At 41.9% G+C, this 17,607-nt stretch overlaps 1 protein-coding gene across 1 annotated transcript in view; it reads right to left on the bottom strand.

Annotated features, from left to right (window-relative positions):
• Window positions 1-17,607, bottom strand: part of CALCR (calcitonin receptor) — a 57,441-nt gene continuing 39,834 nt past the window's right edge. Inside the window, exons 9-15 of the mRNA XM_037046482.1 lie at window positions 13,001-13,127; window positions 10,462-10,615; window positions 7,441-7,501; window positions 7,292-7,358; window positions 6,760-6,978; window positions 6,168-6,209; window positions 1-663 (exon numbers count right to left, since the gene is read on the bottom strand). Coding sequence (XP_036902377.1) covers window positions 358-663; window positions 6,168-6,209; window positions 6,760-6,978; window positions 7,292-7,358; window positions 7,441-7,501; window positions 10,462-10,615; window positions 13,001-13,127 — 976 coding nt within the window. The 3' untranslated portion in view covers window positions 1-357. The remainder of the gene's footprint in view (window positions 664-6,167; window positions 6,210-6,759; window positions 6,979-7,291; window positions 7,359-7,440; window positions 7,502-10,461; window positions 10,616-13,000; window positions 13,128-17,607) is intronic.

Genomic DNA, 17,607 nt, shown 5'->3' with positions numbered 1-17,607 from the left:
TTCATTTTTAAAGGTAGAAATGGCTCAAGATTATTCACAAGGAGCACCCTGTATCTGAACCAGGTCAATTCAATTGTGTTTGTCTCGGACGCTTCGCATGCACGACACCTGCATTTCAGCACTGGATGGAAGATGGAATGCACAAGTGTCGCAGTGGGAGACTCCATTCCTAGCCTGTCTCCCATGGCAACAGTACCAAGAGTATTCTTCAGCTTCACTACGGACAGAATTACTGAAAGGTTCTTCACAGATGAATTGTTTGGCTCCTGGGAGGATGGGGATCACTTGAAACACATGGTTGGTTTTTCTCCCAGGACATGAAGGCTCAGAGATCACGATGCTCTATCGGCTTCACATTTAAGCGCTGGTCTCCTGCTCCACCACGTCCACCACTTCCATAGGGATGACCTCAGAAATCGCCTCGCAGGGGTTGATGGCAACGTCCTTGTTCCTGGGCTCCTGGTGGCAGATGTAGATGGGGAGACCACTGCCAGGCTCAGCCTCAGCCTCCGAGGCAGAGGCGGCGGCAGCGGCAGCAGCGGCGGCGGCGGCGGCATTGAGGTTGGGGCGCCTGTGGTTGGGGCGCCTGTGGTTGCGGCGCCCGTAGCGCTGGTCGCACTGGATACTAAACTGGATCCACTGGCGCTGCAAGGTGGCCTGGACCTGGAAGAGAAAAGGGAGTCTTATTCTCATATAAGGTCAGAAACGACACAAGCCAAGTTTCTGAGCACAATTCTTGGAACTTAACTGAAGTTAAATGTGGGGGATTGAACTGTGATTCCAATATAAAAGGCTGTGTGGTTCGCGCTCTGGCCGTGCGGGGAAGAACTGGCACGAGCACCTGCCTAGGCCTCCAAGGGCAAGGTTACTTGCTACTGCGCGAGGTTTCTTCTTTAGCTCTTAAGTCCGACGAGTGAACTTTGACTTGGTTTCACGCTTAATACATGGCAGACACATCCCACGAGGGAGAAAGAACTGGAAAACATTGTATCTGCTACCACCTCTGATAAGGCAGAAGCCTTATGTAGAAGACAGGTAGAAGTAGGCAAGGCAGACAGTGATAAGTTTAAATGAGTTTGTAAAAGTACCCAGCAGAAATAAAAATGTCTCGGTTTCTCCTCATTTGTCCTTTTAAAATAACCCTCATTGGAGCACCATGCATATGAATTAAGTGCCCAGCCCAGCACGAGGTGAAAGGATTTGAAATCTACTTTAATTTTTTAAAATGATTACTAAAGAAATGTTCCTAGCCCTCTATGATCAGATCCCAAAATTATAATCTATCCTTTTCTGTGCCGATGGTAATCTGCTTTACTTAGTACACCACACATATTAGAATAGGCCCTTAGCATCATACTTTCAATAATTACACTTTAATAAGGGCAATTATTTTTTACAATACCACAGGTCGAGTGAGCCTAATGCTGCTTTGATCCAACAATAAGGTTATTAAATTTTTTTAAAGATTTTATTTATTTATCTTTAGATGGGAATGGAAAAAGAGAGGGAGAGAAATAGCAATGTATGATTGCCTCTCGTGAGTCCCCTGCTGGGAACTGGCCTGCAACCCAGGCATGTGCCCTGACTGGGAATCGAACCGTGATTCTTTGGTTTGCAGGCCCGCGCCCAATCCACTGAGCTACACCAGCCAGGACAGGTTATTAAATTTGTTTGACAAAAAAAAATAGGAGATTTTGGGGTTTTTGCTCCCAAAGCATTAGAAATGTTAGGAGTTGCCAAGGGGATACCTAGTATAACATTCAGAGTATTGAATTAGCGTATAAACCATCACTTGTTTTAAAAGCAATTAATACAGGTCACTTTAGAGTTTGCCCTGATTATTTCAATTTATTTATTGCCAACTTTATAAAATAAGCCCTGGTCTGATGTTTGGAGACGTAATTATTACACCCAAGTCCATTATTAACCTGCTGCATAAAGTTGGTGCATTTGGGACTCAGTCTACATATATTTGTAAAAAAGAAGGTCAAGTTGTGATAGAATATTTTCGCTTTGGTCTTATTTTCCTGTTAAGTTCTCCACAATCGCCTGCAGCTATGTTATGTACTTGAATGGAAGGCAAGGTTTCTGCCAGGAGTTTTGATCCAATGAATGAAAAGATTTTAAGGCCTACCCCTTCACTTTCTGCCACCACAATGTGACAGACTGCAAAGCAACTTTAAGATTAAAAATCACGATTAAAAAAACTTTAAATTCACTTGGAAACTAAAAAGTAGTTGTATGTTTAAATGTTTTTATAAGACTTTTGGAAGTTGGGACCTTGTTATATCCTATGAATTAAATGTTAAGGGATATTTCTGAATATTATTCACAAAATTGTCACTGACATTTTCCCCACCCTTTTGAAGGGCGTATCAACAATAGCTGTACTGGTCTTCATTTTACAGAATTTATATGGTCTTTTGTTTGAGATAATTGGGTACTTGACAATTACAAGATCAGGGCTTTCTAATTCCCTTCTCTTACCTATTTTCCTATGTTTGGGGAAGATGTTTTGTTTAAAAGACAATAAATATAAGGTTTAATTATTGTGTTTTTTTAAATAACATGCTTTTGCACATCCCCCATTCATCCCCCCAAGTCAAGGTCATTCATTGCTTGAAGGACAAATCATATTCTGCCTAGAGTTCTGGTTCTCAAAGTGTGGTCTCTAGACCAGCAGCATCAGCATCCCCTGGGAACTAGTTAGGAATGCACATTCTCAGGCCCCACCCCTCTCTACTGAATGGCAAGGGGCCACAGTCTGTGTTTCAGCAAACTTTCCTCGTGGTTCCGAGGCACACTGAAGTTTGGGAACACTGGTCTAGAGCCAAGAAATCACTGCTGAGCTTGCAGTCCCCAAGCTGATTTTTCTGAGGCTTTACAGAGACAATAGTTTTGAAAATCAAGTTTTATTGAGTGAAAGAAAGACTTGCTCAATAGAAAAGCTTCCCTTTGTCTATGCAGTGAAAACCTTACTGGTCTGAAAATAGAACTTTACTAAAAGCCATAATATAGAGACCATGTAGAATATGACATAGTCCCTTACAGACAGGAAATGGCAGTGGTGAGCTCAGAGCCCTTCTGAGCAGGAAAGAGAGGAGAGAAAGATATACAGTCACAGGGACCTTGCATTTCCCCCTTCATGGTGGGCCTACCTGGGAAAATAGGGAGAAGAAAGAAAGAAAGGAATAATAAAAGCACCTCGATATAGCAGGTTTTCTCTTTGATTCTGAGAGCAGAGTCCCGAAAACTGACAGCCCTGTAAAGAAGCCCCCCATATTTGGCCTGGCACCATGTGTAACATGGTGTCCAAGCCATGGAGCGGCAATGGCTTAGGGTGAAGACAGATTCACAGTATAAGAGAGGATCTGGAATTCCTGGGTTCCTCGGTGGCTTGGGAAAGAAAACTGAGAGTCAGAAGAGGGCTGGGGCTTGGTGGAGGAGGCTGCAGGGTGAAAGGACCTCTAGGGTCCACAGAAATGAGTGGAGCGACCATGAATTTCAGCAGGGGGTGCAAGCATAATACTGGTAACCAGCTGCACCTTTGAACAAAGGTTCTTGAAACAAGTATGTATTTTCTTGAAAGAGACTGTTGTAAACCGCAGACGTGCCTTGGAAATATTGTGGGTTTGGTTCTGGACCACAGCAATAAAGCAAGTATTGCAGCAAAGTGAGGTGTAATGTTTTTGCTGGTTGAGGGGGGTGGTCTTGCTTTTAATTTGTAAAAATACGCACTGGTGACGTGCAGTAAAGCAAAAGCACAGAAAAAAAACAAGGTGTGCCTGTTTTAGAGGCTAGTACAATGGGCTCCTCAAAGCAAGATGAGGTAAGTTATAGCAAATAAACAAAATTTTACTTCATATACTCTAATTTGTGACTGAAAGGTTGAGATCCTTCTGATTGTGTTACTTTGGTCTACAAACTATTTTATCCACAATGCAGGGGCAATCGCAAGAGGCACGGAAAGGGGAGAAAATCCACAGTGTTGGTAGTACGCTCTCGAGTCTTAAACCACTGCTGGAGGAAATCGGGCATCCTCATAGTCATCATCATCTTTGTGAGGTCTCCTACAACTCCATAACTCACCGAAATGTGTGGATGGTCAAGGTCCACACACTTGGGAGAGTTGTAGGAAATGTCTGATCCATAAGCACGCTCACTGGTCCTCTCCCGATCTCTACGACTGTGATTCTGCAAATTGCTCCCCTGCTTATAATCGATCCATTGACTGTCTAACCCACTTCTGCAACAGGAGTCACTTGTAACACACTGATACTAGGTGATTGAAAACTTCATCTTCCTTGCACAACTGACATATCACCACCCTTGGTCTCTGCTAACACTCAATATTCAACCAGGCAAAGCTCGACCACAGCTCGATATTAGATACAGTGGGAAATAACTTGCAGCGCTTATGAGTGCCCTGCCTGTGCTTAGTGTTGTAAGATGGTATGTTCACAGCAGGTGCGGCTCAGATCCCGATACCTAAATCCGTGGGCTGTGTTATTACATTTGAAACAGTACACAACTTGTGTATTATTAGAAATGTCATACTTGTACTTTCCACCAGCGACAGGATCTTAATTAAAATGGCAATGGTTTCTTTACTTCGAAAAGCAGAGATAACCTGCTCCAACGAACTAGACACATCAATCATTAGGAGTGCCTCTGGGTATGCTTTCGTGCCTGACACGTCAAAGACAGCATTGTAAATTACGACACAATAAATATTGACGTATTTTTATAAGTGCGTGCAATCTTCTCATGTTTTCATGGTATGCCGCTCCTGAGCCCAGTTTTTACATTAGCTGTATATTAATATTAGTTTGGATAAAAAATATTTTTTGTATGTCACCTGAAACAATGCAAAAGGCAAGGATATACATTCACAGAAATTGATATAAAGATGGAGTGACCTGAGCCCTTTGTATTGATTAATTTTTACTATTGTTTAAAAAAGGAAGAGACACTTCAACAACTGGCCTTCAGGCTAGGCCCTAGCAAAAGTCAATGCACAATGTGTTTTTGTGGAATAAATGAATGAGTTGATGGATGAATGAATGGAGGAAAGAAGAAAATGTACTAACTAAAAGAAAAGCAACAATAGTTGGGCTATTGGGGTTGGAAATGAGTAATAAATAGGTCACAGAGCAGCAGAATATCGGTGCTCACTAAATACTGTTCAGTTGATTATTAGACAATCTTTCTAATTACTAACAGGAAATAGTAGGTTGATCTTTTTATAAAATGTAATTTTCCTTGGTATAGAATTTGTCTTTCTAGGAACTGATTTAATGTTATAAAAATACTTTTACATTAAAAGTTATGTGGCATATAACTACAGAAAGTTTATTAACAAAACTTCAGGGAGGAATCCTGGACGTAATACAGTACAGCGGGAGATTTAGTTCATTCAATTAAGAATCAGGAAAGTTGGGTTCTAGTCCTGATGATTCAACTATGATTATGACAGTGGGTGAGTCACATGATCTTTCTGGCATTTAGATTTCTCACCTGAAAGAGGAGGGACATTTCAAATCATGTTCCCTGGAGCTCTGGGAGTTCTTTGGTACAAATTTAAGCAGCTTCACTTTTATGTTTTACAAACTGGGCTCCTTGGCTACATTTCATTGGAAGAAAGGGAGCTCTGGCTAGAAGTGCCTGAACATACTGGCCATGCACACTCTCAATTTTATATGTAAATATTCAGATAGTGTATTAATGATTTGAGTCTTAACTTCAGGGTGATTTTCAAAATGTTGCCTCAGTGACATAATACCGCACCAAGCTCCTGGAAAGGAGGTGGCAGACCAGCACAGACAGGCTGGATGTTGGCTCTGCCGTAGTGAGCAGTTGGGTCTTTTAAAGAGAATAGGGCATGACCTTTCTTTCTGTGTGGATCCAGAATGGCCTTCACTATTGCTGCTCAGGGTGTAATCCGAGGAAATCATAATTTAGCTGCCTGTTTGAGTAATACCTGCCATTGTACCACACAGCATGGAAAAGAGTCACTTTGCAGTGGTGGAAAAACACAACCCCACTAGTCATGCAACCATGAAAAGAGCGCTATGGACATGAACCCAAATGAAAAGCGGCCCCCTGGAAGGTAAAAAGTGCTGGCTTCGTATGAACAAGCAGTGGTAACACATAAAAGGCATGCTTACGTTGCTATTGTAGAAGCAGTAAATCACGGCAACGAAGAATCCCTATAGAGAGGAGGAGAGATAGAGTTGAAGTTACTTTCACATACATTACATTGTTTAGCCATTAATATAAGTAGACAATCTGGAGGGGAACATTTTACTATTGTGATAGCCAGTCAAGGTTCGATGGAAAAACTATTGCTACCACTCACATCCGGTGCTTCACTACAGTTGGGCAACTGATGGGCATGGGTTATGCCATTCTTCAGAACTCCCCTCAAGAAAACAAAATATAGCCCTTAAAATACTGGGGAGGGGAAGGAGAGGTTGAAAGGACTGTGGGGACAGGAGCTTGTCCTCGGCACCTTGCAATGGCTCAGTCCCTTCCTGGACAGGTATTTGGACATAGAGGTGTCTCTCCTAGCCCATACCCCCCTGCTTCCTTCTTCAACTTTAAGATTCAGAAAGTAGGAAAGCGTGGCAGTGAGAACCCCTTCCAGGTTACATATGGTCAAAAGGGTCCTTCTGGTCACAGAGGAGCCCCAGGGAATGGGTCATTCTGCATCAACCAGCAGAGCAAGTCACGGAATCCACACACCACTGGCCTCCTTACCTGGAAGTGAATGAGAGAGTGCATCAGGTAGTCGTAGATCTGGGCAAGCACCTTGTTGTTGGGCCTCCAGGGAAACACGACAAACTGCGCTCCCAGCAGGGGCACCAGGAACAGAGTGGCCTTGACCGCCTTCAGGTACATGTACGAGTCGGGCTGCTGGGCTTCCTTCATCTTCTTCACGAGCACGCGGATGATGTTGAGCAGAAAGAAGAAGTTGACCTGCAAAGATACGATGTCATGAGCGAGCAGACCACCAGGTCAGTACCGCTGCAGGACATCCACTTTCCTCAGTTCTTCTTTCCCCGGGGTGGGGAGCCCACCCACCAGGACTGCCCCAAGGGTGGTTCAGTTTGCCGGGCACTGCTGGGACGTTGGGCATCGATCAGTAACTGTTCTTTTTATTAAAGACTATCATTCAATTAGCTTCATTTGGAAGTTGTGATAGATAGGCTAATAGAACCATCGCCGCAGAAATCCCCAGAGATGAGGACGCTCTGGGGATATTAGTAACGGGCTCCAAAGCAGTTCTCACCACCAGTGCTGCCATGACAGGGCCGTGGATGATGTACAGCAGGTGGGTCTCCGCGCTCAGCCAGCAGCTGGACAAAGGGAGGGGCAGGATACGTCAGTGCAAATGCATCTTATCTACAAGTGGTAACTAAAAACACCCACAGTGCTTACTTGTCATTGAAGTATAGGGTCCTGGTAACGGCATGGATGATAGTTGGCACCATGGGGAACCCTAAAAATGTGAAACGGTACCAGTTACACCTGGCTTCCTTGTCATAAGCTGTAAGTACAGTTGCATAGAAAATGACGACGTGCTTACTTTGAAAAAAAAAGTGGCAAATTAATTGTTTCTGTCAAGATAGTTTCCTGATGTTTGGCACAAATACCTTTGGTCAAATCAGGTAAAAATGTTCTTGATTAGAATGCCACGGGCTTTCAGAGAGCTTGGTTAAGATCAAGTAAGTAAAGCCTCTTCCAAATCATATGGGGTGGTAGACACATTATTACTCTCTCCAGGACTAACACCACTGCTACGTCTCGATGAGGTGAGGATGATGACTGTAGACCAGAAAGCTTGTGTATGACCTGGGCTCTTTCAGGGAGGGAAGTTGGGGTCCCCAGGAGCATGTGACCTGGGACAGCATATGGAAGAGACAGTCTGATTGCTCTGAGGGCCTTGTTGGTGTTTGCAGTATAGCTTCATGGTTTTTTACTTTTCTGTCTCTACCATGTGCATCGATCCCATTCTCTTTCAATACGAGAGCTTCAGAGTAGCCACGTTCGCTCTGGCTGTGGACCTGTATTAAGGCAGGTTAGTATTGCGCTCCTTGACTGCACTTGAAGTGCTAGTGAAAACAACTTGGAATTTACAAACAGAATGATGGAGGTAATTATCATCAATGCATCCTGTCAGGATACTGCTTTGAAAAAAATAAATTTTCATTCTGTACAGCTAATCTAGACAAAAGTTGTGATTTTTGTGAGGAAAAAAGATGTCTTTTTCCTCAAATGTACTGATGTATAACAGCACATTGTTTAATTTGGTTGAGAAACTTGTAGAATGAGTTTTTAAATTCTATCAGATCAAGAAATGGGTCTCAGAAGTGAATTAGACCTACATGCTTTGATTTTCTGAGAATTATAGGCAAATAAGAAAATGCCTGAAAATACTGAGTTTTCACCAGAGAACAACCTCACCCTCTAAAGCCATGAAGCCTATAATTCAATAGGACTGTCAATGAAATTGTAATTTTGACCTGAAATACTTTTGAATTTGACCATTTACACAAAACATAATTGTGTTGTCCTGACAGCAGTTCTAGTCCACTGTTTCCTCACTGGGGTTTAGAGAAATTCACTCTCCGAATTTATTCTGAAATACACACTTTTAATGAGACAACGAGGGAGGTGTGTGGGGATCTCACTCCACCTCCTCCTGTTGTAGGAAGGAAAAATGTGTTTCTTTCAAAGATAGATTTACATCCTTTTTCTTCCAGGAACATTTTGTTTTGACTAGGGCAGAGAGATGTTCTTAAATAGTCAAAGCTGGTACAGGAAGTGCACCATAGATTTTACTTCAAAGGAAGGAAGTATTTATTTCAGACAGAATAGTGCGCGTGTGTGCATATTGGTGGGCCTGGGGTGGGGTGATATTTCCATGGAATACTTTGATTCTGACAATTTCTCTCATTTTGCTTAAATTAGAACATCTTGATCTCTGTCATTTGCAACCAAAGAGTCACAACACCATCAGTTCAATGTGGAAATACCCCAAATATGTGTTCTATTGACCCATGATTGTAGGATATCTCGCTGGGTTCAGGTTGTGTGATTGGTTAAAAATCCATGTATTTCTATTAGGGACGGGTGTTATGAAAAGAAATCTTACCTAGGACCAGCCCTGGTCTAGATTGTGGAAAAGACTTCCAGTTACTTATCGGACCTCCCAGACACGTTTCTGTACACTTGGTAACCATATTTGTTGGGCAGGGGTTTAAATACAAAGACTGATGTTCTTAGCAATCTTTTGGATTATTCTTTATCCTCAGTCAATCCCTTCTCTCTTACCAGTATTTCTAGGAGCTCCCCAAAACACTGCACTTAAATGTCACGCTTAGCTGAAGATACTCTACAGCCTCTGCTCTAAGAGTCACAGTCATCTGATCGGTGGATGCCAAGAATNCAGACACGTTTCTGTACACTTGGTAACCATATTTGTTGGGCAGGGGTTTAAATACAAAGACTGATGTTCTAAGCAATCTTTTGGATTATTCTTTATCCTCAGTCAATCCCTTCTCTCTTACCAGTATTTTTAGGAGCTCCCCAAAACACTGCACTTAAATGTCACGCTTAGCTGAAGATACTCTACAGCCTCTGCTCTAAGAGTCACAGTCATCTGATCGGTGGATGCCAAGAATTCTCCTCCAGTACAGGAGTTTCACGGGACTTTTAGGAAAATAAAGCAGCATGTGTTTTTGTCCCAGAAACTTTTCCATTTCAAGATTTCACTGTCTATCTTCCCCCTTTCCACCAGAGTGGGCTACACTGATAGAGCTCTGAGGGGAGGGAAGCAATTCTAGGGGGCCCTCACGGACCTAAGAACCCTGCCTCAGTCAATCTATAGGAGTGGTCACCGCTTGAGCAATCCAGCTATAAGTTTTCCAAAGCCATTGCCATGCTCTGTGAAGTCAGATAGGCCCCATTTGGAGGCCCGTGTGGTTATACCTATTGCTCATCTAGTCTCTACTCCTTGACATTTCATTGGAGAAACCCTGCTGATGGATGGGCAGGAAGGAACGTTCTTGAGGAAGGGATGTGGACCAGGGTGGGGGACATACAGAATTCAAAATGGGACATTCTCCTTTGCTCTACAAACAGGTGACAAATAAAATGGAAGGGAGCCTCGTCGGATTTTCTCTGTTGGGCATGTTTTCTGTCCATCCAATGGCTGAGTTCCTTGAAGACACTCATCATTGTGACCCTCTGTCCCCACCCCATGTCCACCACAGTCTGTATAAACTTGTTAAAGGGCTTCTACTAAGCTCTCCTGGAGACTGAACTCCTAGCATCTGCCTCATCATTCCTCAAAGGACCTGGGCCCCTGATTGTCCTCTGACACCCAGACCAGAAGAGACTGTACATACACAGACAGAGGGGAAAGAGGCTCAAGACTCAGTTGGAGGTAATACATACCCCAGCCCAAGAGATAATACCACTTCATGTGTTGTTTCTCCGTGAACACAGTCACCACAATGAGTGTGTGCAGATAGATCCCCTCACACAGCATCCAGAAGTAGTTGCAGGACATCAGGTAGTGGTTGATAAAGTGCAAAACCTTGCAGCTCAGCTGTTGGAAGGAAAAGGAGAGGCTCAGGAGAAGACACAGGCAAGGATGTGACAGCGAGCAGAGGGTAAATGTGAAAACCAGCCAAAGTGTCTGCATCAGCCTGCATTTAGCTTCCCCAAGCATCTGTTAATGGGTGCCACCCTCTATACCCACAAGTCAGAGCAACACTTGATTGATCAGATTAAATTCTACCTTTAAAGTGTTTTACAGTTGTTGTTTTTTTTTTCTCTAGGAAGTTTGCTTTTGTATAGCTAAAAAAAAAGTCTTTTGGCTTCACAATATCTGGATTTGAGAGCATCAAGAGTTAGTCATGTCATAAAGATAAGCCTCTTTGCTGATTTTCAGACTTAGGTCACTTTGAGGATGCTTTGTGCAGGACAGCCTTGTGCAGAGACCCAGGGAGGCAGAGACCCAGGGAGTCAGCCACCAGGCAAGTGTTCATAGCAACCCCGAGAGCAATGGCTTACCGTATTATGCCCTCAGGAATTTTTTAAAGCTTTATGGTTGTTTTTTTTTGGAACTACAAGACAATCTCTTGGGAAAAAGCAAGGCAGTATTTACTGTTTGCATTCGATAGATGAGGTTAAATGATTTCTGTAATTCAATGGTGAACTCAGAAAAATCCTGAACTTAGACTATTTCAGGAAGATAACAGGTTTAGCAGATTTCACAGTAGATGAACAGCCCCCTTCCCACTAACAGCCAGGAGTGGGCTGGTGGTATGACACGGGGTGTCAGACCCCACAAGAGATAAGGGTTTATTTAAAAATTTACGATAGTTCATAATTTGATGGTGTACGATTTGCAGGGTTGATAATTTAGTGGTTGAATTCCCATTTCCCGGCCTACTTTGTACAGACAACAAATAACTTTCTCAGGGTTTCCACACTTAATGGGAAATAGGAAGCCAAAAATTTTTCCTGTTGAGAGATGCTTAGTTAATTGCTTCTACATCTGTATCAAATGTTGTGGGGTCATCCTCCCTAATTAAATGTAGTGTCCACATCCAGTTATGGACAGTCACTACTCTGCAATGGCTGAGCCCATCTCTTCAGAAATGCCTGGTCCCGAAGAATGAACAAGACAACGAACGAAAAGCACTCGCAGTGCAGCGGAGAGAGGGTCGGCTTCTGTGGGAGGCAGGTCTGGGTCCGAATCCCATCTCTGACCTGCCACAGGGCAGAGGACCCAACCTTTACTGTGTCTCTGTTTACTCAGCTAATAATGGAGGTAATACCCACCCTTCACTGAGGTCTTAGGAGGATTTAGTGAAATGAGATTATTTTACTGAAATCAGTTGACATTAAAAAAGAAAAGTCATCAAGAGAAACCCCCTGGGCCTTGTTCTATAGGTTAAGACAGGACTTTGTCTCACATGACAAAGGCCATGGTTTTAGGCGATGGATCACAACTCCCTTTTGGATATATTCACACTGCAAAAGATGATTAACACCACGGATCCATTAGAAGCCAAATTAAGCTGCTTTCCCAGGCCATGCCACTGTGACACAGGAGGCATGCTCTGGGCAGATTTCACGCATTTTTGTCATCGGGCTGGCAGAGCAGTCAAATGCCGGTTCTGAAAGATGAGGCTGTCTACACGTGCTTGCATAACACAGTTAGGCAGAGAAACAAAAACGCAAACACGGCTCGGCCCTTCCTGCTGTGCTAGAAAGCTTCTGTTTGTGCTTTGAAATGCACTCTCCGCCCCGCCCCCACTGCCCTGGGCACAGAGAAACAGCTCTGACCACTGCAGTCAGGGCTTCCCTGCCCTGTGGTTTCTGGTTGAGCTCAGATAATGGGACCATCAGCAAAGATCAGAGATGAGAGTGAGGGAAGTAGGGGTAATTAAACCTTTTTAAAGTCTTGCAGATAGAGAATATGATGAATATTTAGACGGCTTACTAGAGTGAATGCATAGTTATTCATTGCTGAAGTATCTGGCCCAAGCCCAGCCTGATGCCAGAATGCTGAGGGGATTAATGTTTAGGCACATTTGTAGCCCGCTAGGTGACATGCTGGGCCACCGGGGACGCACTGCCCAGTGTACCTAGTACTGCCTATGTCCACACGGTGCGCTCAGTAAATTCCCCATTGATGTTCATGCATCTTCAATTAGCAGTGAAAACTCACACGTGGTTGTACACTTCTTATTCGCTTATGGGTGAATTATTCCCAGCCCTTTACTATGGCATATAACAATTAATTCTAATAACTGCCTAGAAATAAAAGATATGCCTTGTTTAATGCAAGACTGAACTGTAAAACTAAATACAGTTGCACATGTAAAAAAACCTGCTTAAATCAAACAATAACACCACGTTCATTATTTACAGATACTATATCCTTAGACATAAAATTAAAAACAAACAAGGCAGCGCTCACCGGATCCATGCTCACGAATTCCTCGTTGGGCACCACTTGAATCAGGTGGATGAGGACAGTGATGGAGTTCAGGATGTAGGTCAGAAACATGTGCTTGTGTATAGTCACCCGCTGGCAGCTGAGGCTCCTGGGAGGAAAAGTCACAGTATTAACCAGCGCCCAGATGCTGAAGGACCAGGGGAAAAACATTTTGGCAGTATTTGTACTATTGCTTTTAGCAATGGTTGAGAGAACATATTGAAGTAAGTGAGGCTGGTCCCATCTATAATTCTTATTGTACTTCTCTGTCTGATTTTTAAAAACAGTCTTCTAGCCATAGGAGCTCATAGTTTTCGGTCCTCAGGTGACTTCATAACAAATGCAAGGGTGCGTGATAAAATCACTTTTAGTTATAACAGATGTGAAATTACTTGAGAAGAGAACTCTTACAAGAGAAACCGTCACAGTTTGGCCTGTGCTTCAGATGAAAAGTCCGCTCTTTATTGATGGGACCAGGCAAGAATTATGTGGCAAATGGAACAACAGGGCATGAAGTCTGAACCAAGGTGGCCTGTGACAAGGTACTGAATCCATGTCCTTGACCCATTACATACACAGGCTTTATTAAGTCTCCCATCATCCCTCTCTCTGGATATTTCTTCCAACTGATTTTGAATTCTCATATTCCAACCAGAATCCACTTTGTGGTTCCTACTTTCCATATCCTCCTGATGGGGGAGCTCAGACACAGGCAAAGAATTTCAGATACACTCTGATTTGATCTCACTGAGACATGTGGGGTTTGGAACTGACAATACCAGTGCTGGTTGGCACAGCCATTGCCCACCACGTGGAGACTCAGCATTTTGTTGGAATTTTTTTATTCACTTGTCCTCCACTGCATAAACTTGTAATATGTATTTGTGTGGATGTTCGTTAGTGTAATATCTTATTTCACTATTTGATGTAAATGAAGAGAGCCTGTAGAATGGCTCTAACAAAATTGGAACGATTATCTTAGAGAAATAGTCTTGTATTTACCATACTTGATCCAGTTAAAAAGTGTTTAGAATCATGTAAAAACTTATGGCATTCAGTTAATGATGCTAAAAATTAATCAGAGTAACTATCCCTAAAAGGTTTTTCATGGAATAAAGCTAGAATCCTAGGAATTTTGAAAAGAAAATTCTGAGGAAAGATGAACATTCTGAGGTCTAGGTTTACTTACAGTGCTTTTCCTACATTTCCAAATCAAAGCAAAATGAGTTGTTACTTATCTGTAGTAAAAAGCAAGTTTAAGTAATGAGGGTGTGTGTTAGAGTCTATTTATAATTACGGTAGCTACATTTTTCAACTTTTCAGGCACTGCCCAAAAGCATCAGTAAAGAGTTCATACAAAATATTTAAATTTTTTTCAACTTGTTGAGCAGGGGTAGAATGCAGACTGGGGTTTAGAGAACTTTCTTTCACACACACATGACCACTTTATTTAGCAGCAACAAAGGCTGTTAAATAAACTGGATCTAATGAATTTTATACTAGTGCTATGAAAGTAGGTTGCGATTTAAGGATTTAAAAAGAAAAAATTATGTATGTAAAACATCGTACCCATTGATACTGCATACACTCTTCCCTGTTGCATTGTTAAACCCGTCACCTGCCGTTTTCCTGACAGTCGGAACAGCATTTATAATGCTTCTCAATGGGAGGCAGCTGACGTCTCGTGATTGGGTGCAGCCTGGCTTAAACCTATGACAACTGACATCACCCAGAACTAAGTGGGTAAATGCATCACACAGTGCTGCCATTCTCGTGCCTGGTTTTCTTTTGAGGGAGAGTTCAATAATCTGCCCATCTACAACATTAACTTAAAGGGCTGGTTAATGTTTAATGTCCTGCGTAAGCAGGAGTTACCCTGAATGAAATGCACTTCCTCCACCTCTCCTTGCTCTCAGGCCCTGGCATCCCTGCTTTATTTTTCGTCTCCCCTCAGGACATCATATATTTGTTTATTGCCCGTTACTCTGTCCTTTTCTCTCACTAGAATGAAGCCTTTTGCTTTGTGCATCTAGAACACTGTCTGGGTACACTGTAGGGTTTAATAGTAATTTTTTGGATTAAAAAATATAAGAGCAATTTTCTTCTTTGAACTGTGACCACTGAACAGTTGCCCAGTACATCAGAGAATTCCATTCAAGGTCGATGGTCCCAAGTCTTACACTTTGCATCACAGTGAACCTGTGCCAAATTCTTAACACAGGCATTAACTAACTGAGAGTGGACATTATCCCATTAGCTACATACAACCTATATACAATACTGTTTTATGCACATAGTGAGAAAGTGATGATTTAAAGCTGGATAAAGTCTTAGGCTCCAAAGGAACACTATGACTAATAATGTAATATGAGTTTCTGTTTCTTGAAGGTTTCGATATAATTTTTGCTAATTAAGTTTTAAAAAATTCATTACATTTTGCTGACATTTACCCTGAGCTTTTTGAAATGAGTTAAAGGTATTTTAAATTTATTAAAATTCATTCAATAATCCAACACATATTACTGTGTACCTACTGTACTTTAGACCTTCTGGTAGGTGCTAGGGATATGTTGGTGAACAAAGCAGACAGAGTCTTGCCTCTAGGGGCCTTCTATACAATGTGTTTATTTACTTTTAGTGTGATACCTGTTCTGAAGGAAAGGTATAGGGTGCTAACGAGGATTAGCTGAATGGAATGAGAGTAATTCCATGTGTAATTGTTCTCAATGTAAATTCTTGTTGCCTGAATGAATGTGAGAGAAGCTGACAATATTTTCCTATCAGATATGGATTGTCTTTAAGTAGAAATAGCACAAACCTGATGTTAGCTATGATTCATTTCTCTCAATAAAAATAGGTATCGAGATGGATAGAATATTACTTTCTCTTCGAGTGAAAAGGACCCATAAGCACTGAAGACTCCCGACTAGTGGGTAGTGGGGGGATAAGGTGACGTAATCGATGCCTACCTTGACCGGATCAAGGTGTCACTCACATGTGAAGAAGAGAATGATCTACGTGAGTGGGAATCTCAAGACGTCATATTTTAAGGCTAAAGTGTAATAATGTCACTTTCATGGTTTTAGTTCACCTGGCACAAATCTTTCACACTAAAAATTTGTTTCAAGTTATTAGCACACTATGCATGTATGTGTATGCTTTTAGAGAGCTAACGGTAAAATGATATAGAAAACATTTAATTTTTGCCTTAAGTTTTGACGATTGCATAAATCGGTTTGATAGCATAGGTTTGAGGAGGACTCTTACAGGGCTGTTCCTTTTTAAAAGGCTCTGGCAGGCACACGTTGTGACTTTAGAGTGAGATTTCAACGGGATGCCTATGAATGGGGCATTGGGTACCAGAAGAGGGGCTGGGTGTGACTTCTCATTTTGCTTTCTTGACAGTTTTATAAAAGTGATTGTTGGCATTTTGCAAAGCAACTCAGCCTTGGGAATGTGGAATTATGCAAGGGAAAGATGATTACTTTTTGCTCAGGTTTCACACAGATGATGCCATTTAAGTGCACAAGTCATAAAGCCCTTCAGTGTGATGGCGGTAAAGACCACAAGGGTGCTGTTGAGCATTTGAAGATTTGGGGAAAAAACTGCTAATCAAAAGAGAAAATCCAGTGACAGACTAGACTTACCTTCCATTTCTCACAATCACTCTTAATATTTTGAAGTGCAGATGTAAAGAAAAATGTGAAGAATTAGAAACACACTGTAATCTTAAGAAAATGGTGCCCTTGATATTTTTGGTCTGGGTAGGTTTAAGATGAGGTTAAGAACATGTATGAAAATCTGATATAACCCCATTTGTAGCTGGATATTTAGCATCACAGCACATGAGTGTTCTTCACATCCTATTTGTTTCTTGTTGTGTGTGCTCTGGAGAAGCAGCTAGTTCACGTCTTCCCATTATGATATTCAGGTTATAAATCAATACTTTCTTTTTAAACCAAGATTTCAGTTGTTGGACAGGTTCTTGAAATTGAGGCAGGAGAACAAAATCTGGTTGTTTCTAGACAATCTGCTCCCAAATTTGATCCCCTGGGTTTGACCAGGTTGATTTTGTTTTGGGACCCACTAGGGTTGGGAAATGTTTCGCTTGGTCCACGTGCTGCACCTTTAAACAGCCATTTGCACTGGCTTAGTGTGGCAATGATTGTGAAAACATTTTTTCTTTGCTGGTTTGGCTCTCACATCTCATCAATTATTTAGATGGCAGGAGAAATAAAGAACTAAGAAATGCCTCCTTGACATTTTTAATCTTTAAAGTCCTGAATACATTTATTATTTGCATCATTATAAATTTGAGCACTCTGTCTTTCAGTTATATCAAAAATATATCTTAAACAATAGACTTTCAGTGGCAGAATTTTTGATCAAGGCTGTGTGAGAGCCACGATGTATTTATTTACTATTATCAAGTGCAGTGGGAAAATGAACAGGCATTCCAAGATCAATCATACCATGTGTTTACTTTGCTATATTTTGATCATTGTAATTGAAAATACTCTTATTGTAATTCTAGTAATTAGTCCCTCATATCTCATTGCTTTGCTTATGTCCTTCTCCTGTTGTACTAT

The sequence above is a fragment of the Sturnira hondurensis genome, unplaced genomic scaffold, assembly GCF_014824575.4.
Source record: "Sturnira hondurensis isolate 20B ecotype Veracruz unplaced genomic scaffold, ASM1482457v3 Scaffold0005252, whole genome shotgun sequence".
Lineage (NCBI taxonomy): Eukaryota > Metazoa > Chordata > Mammalia > Chiroptera > Phyllostomidae > Sturnira > Sturnira hondurensis.
The sequence above is the reverse complement of the archived record's forward strand: the minus strand, read 5'-3'. Positions and strand labels throughout refer to the sequence as shown.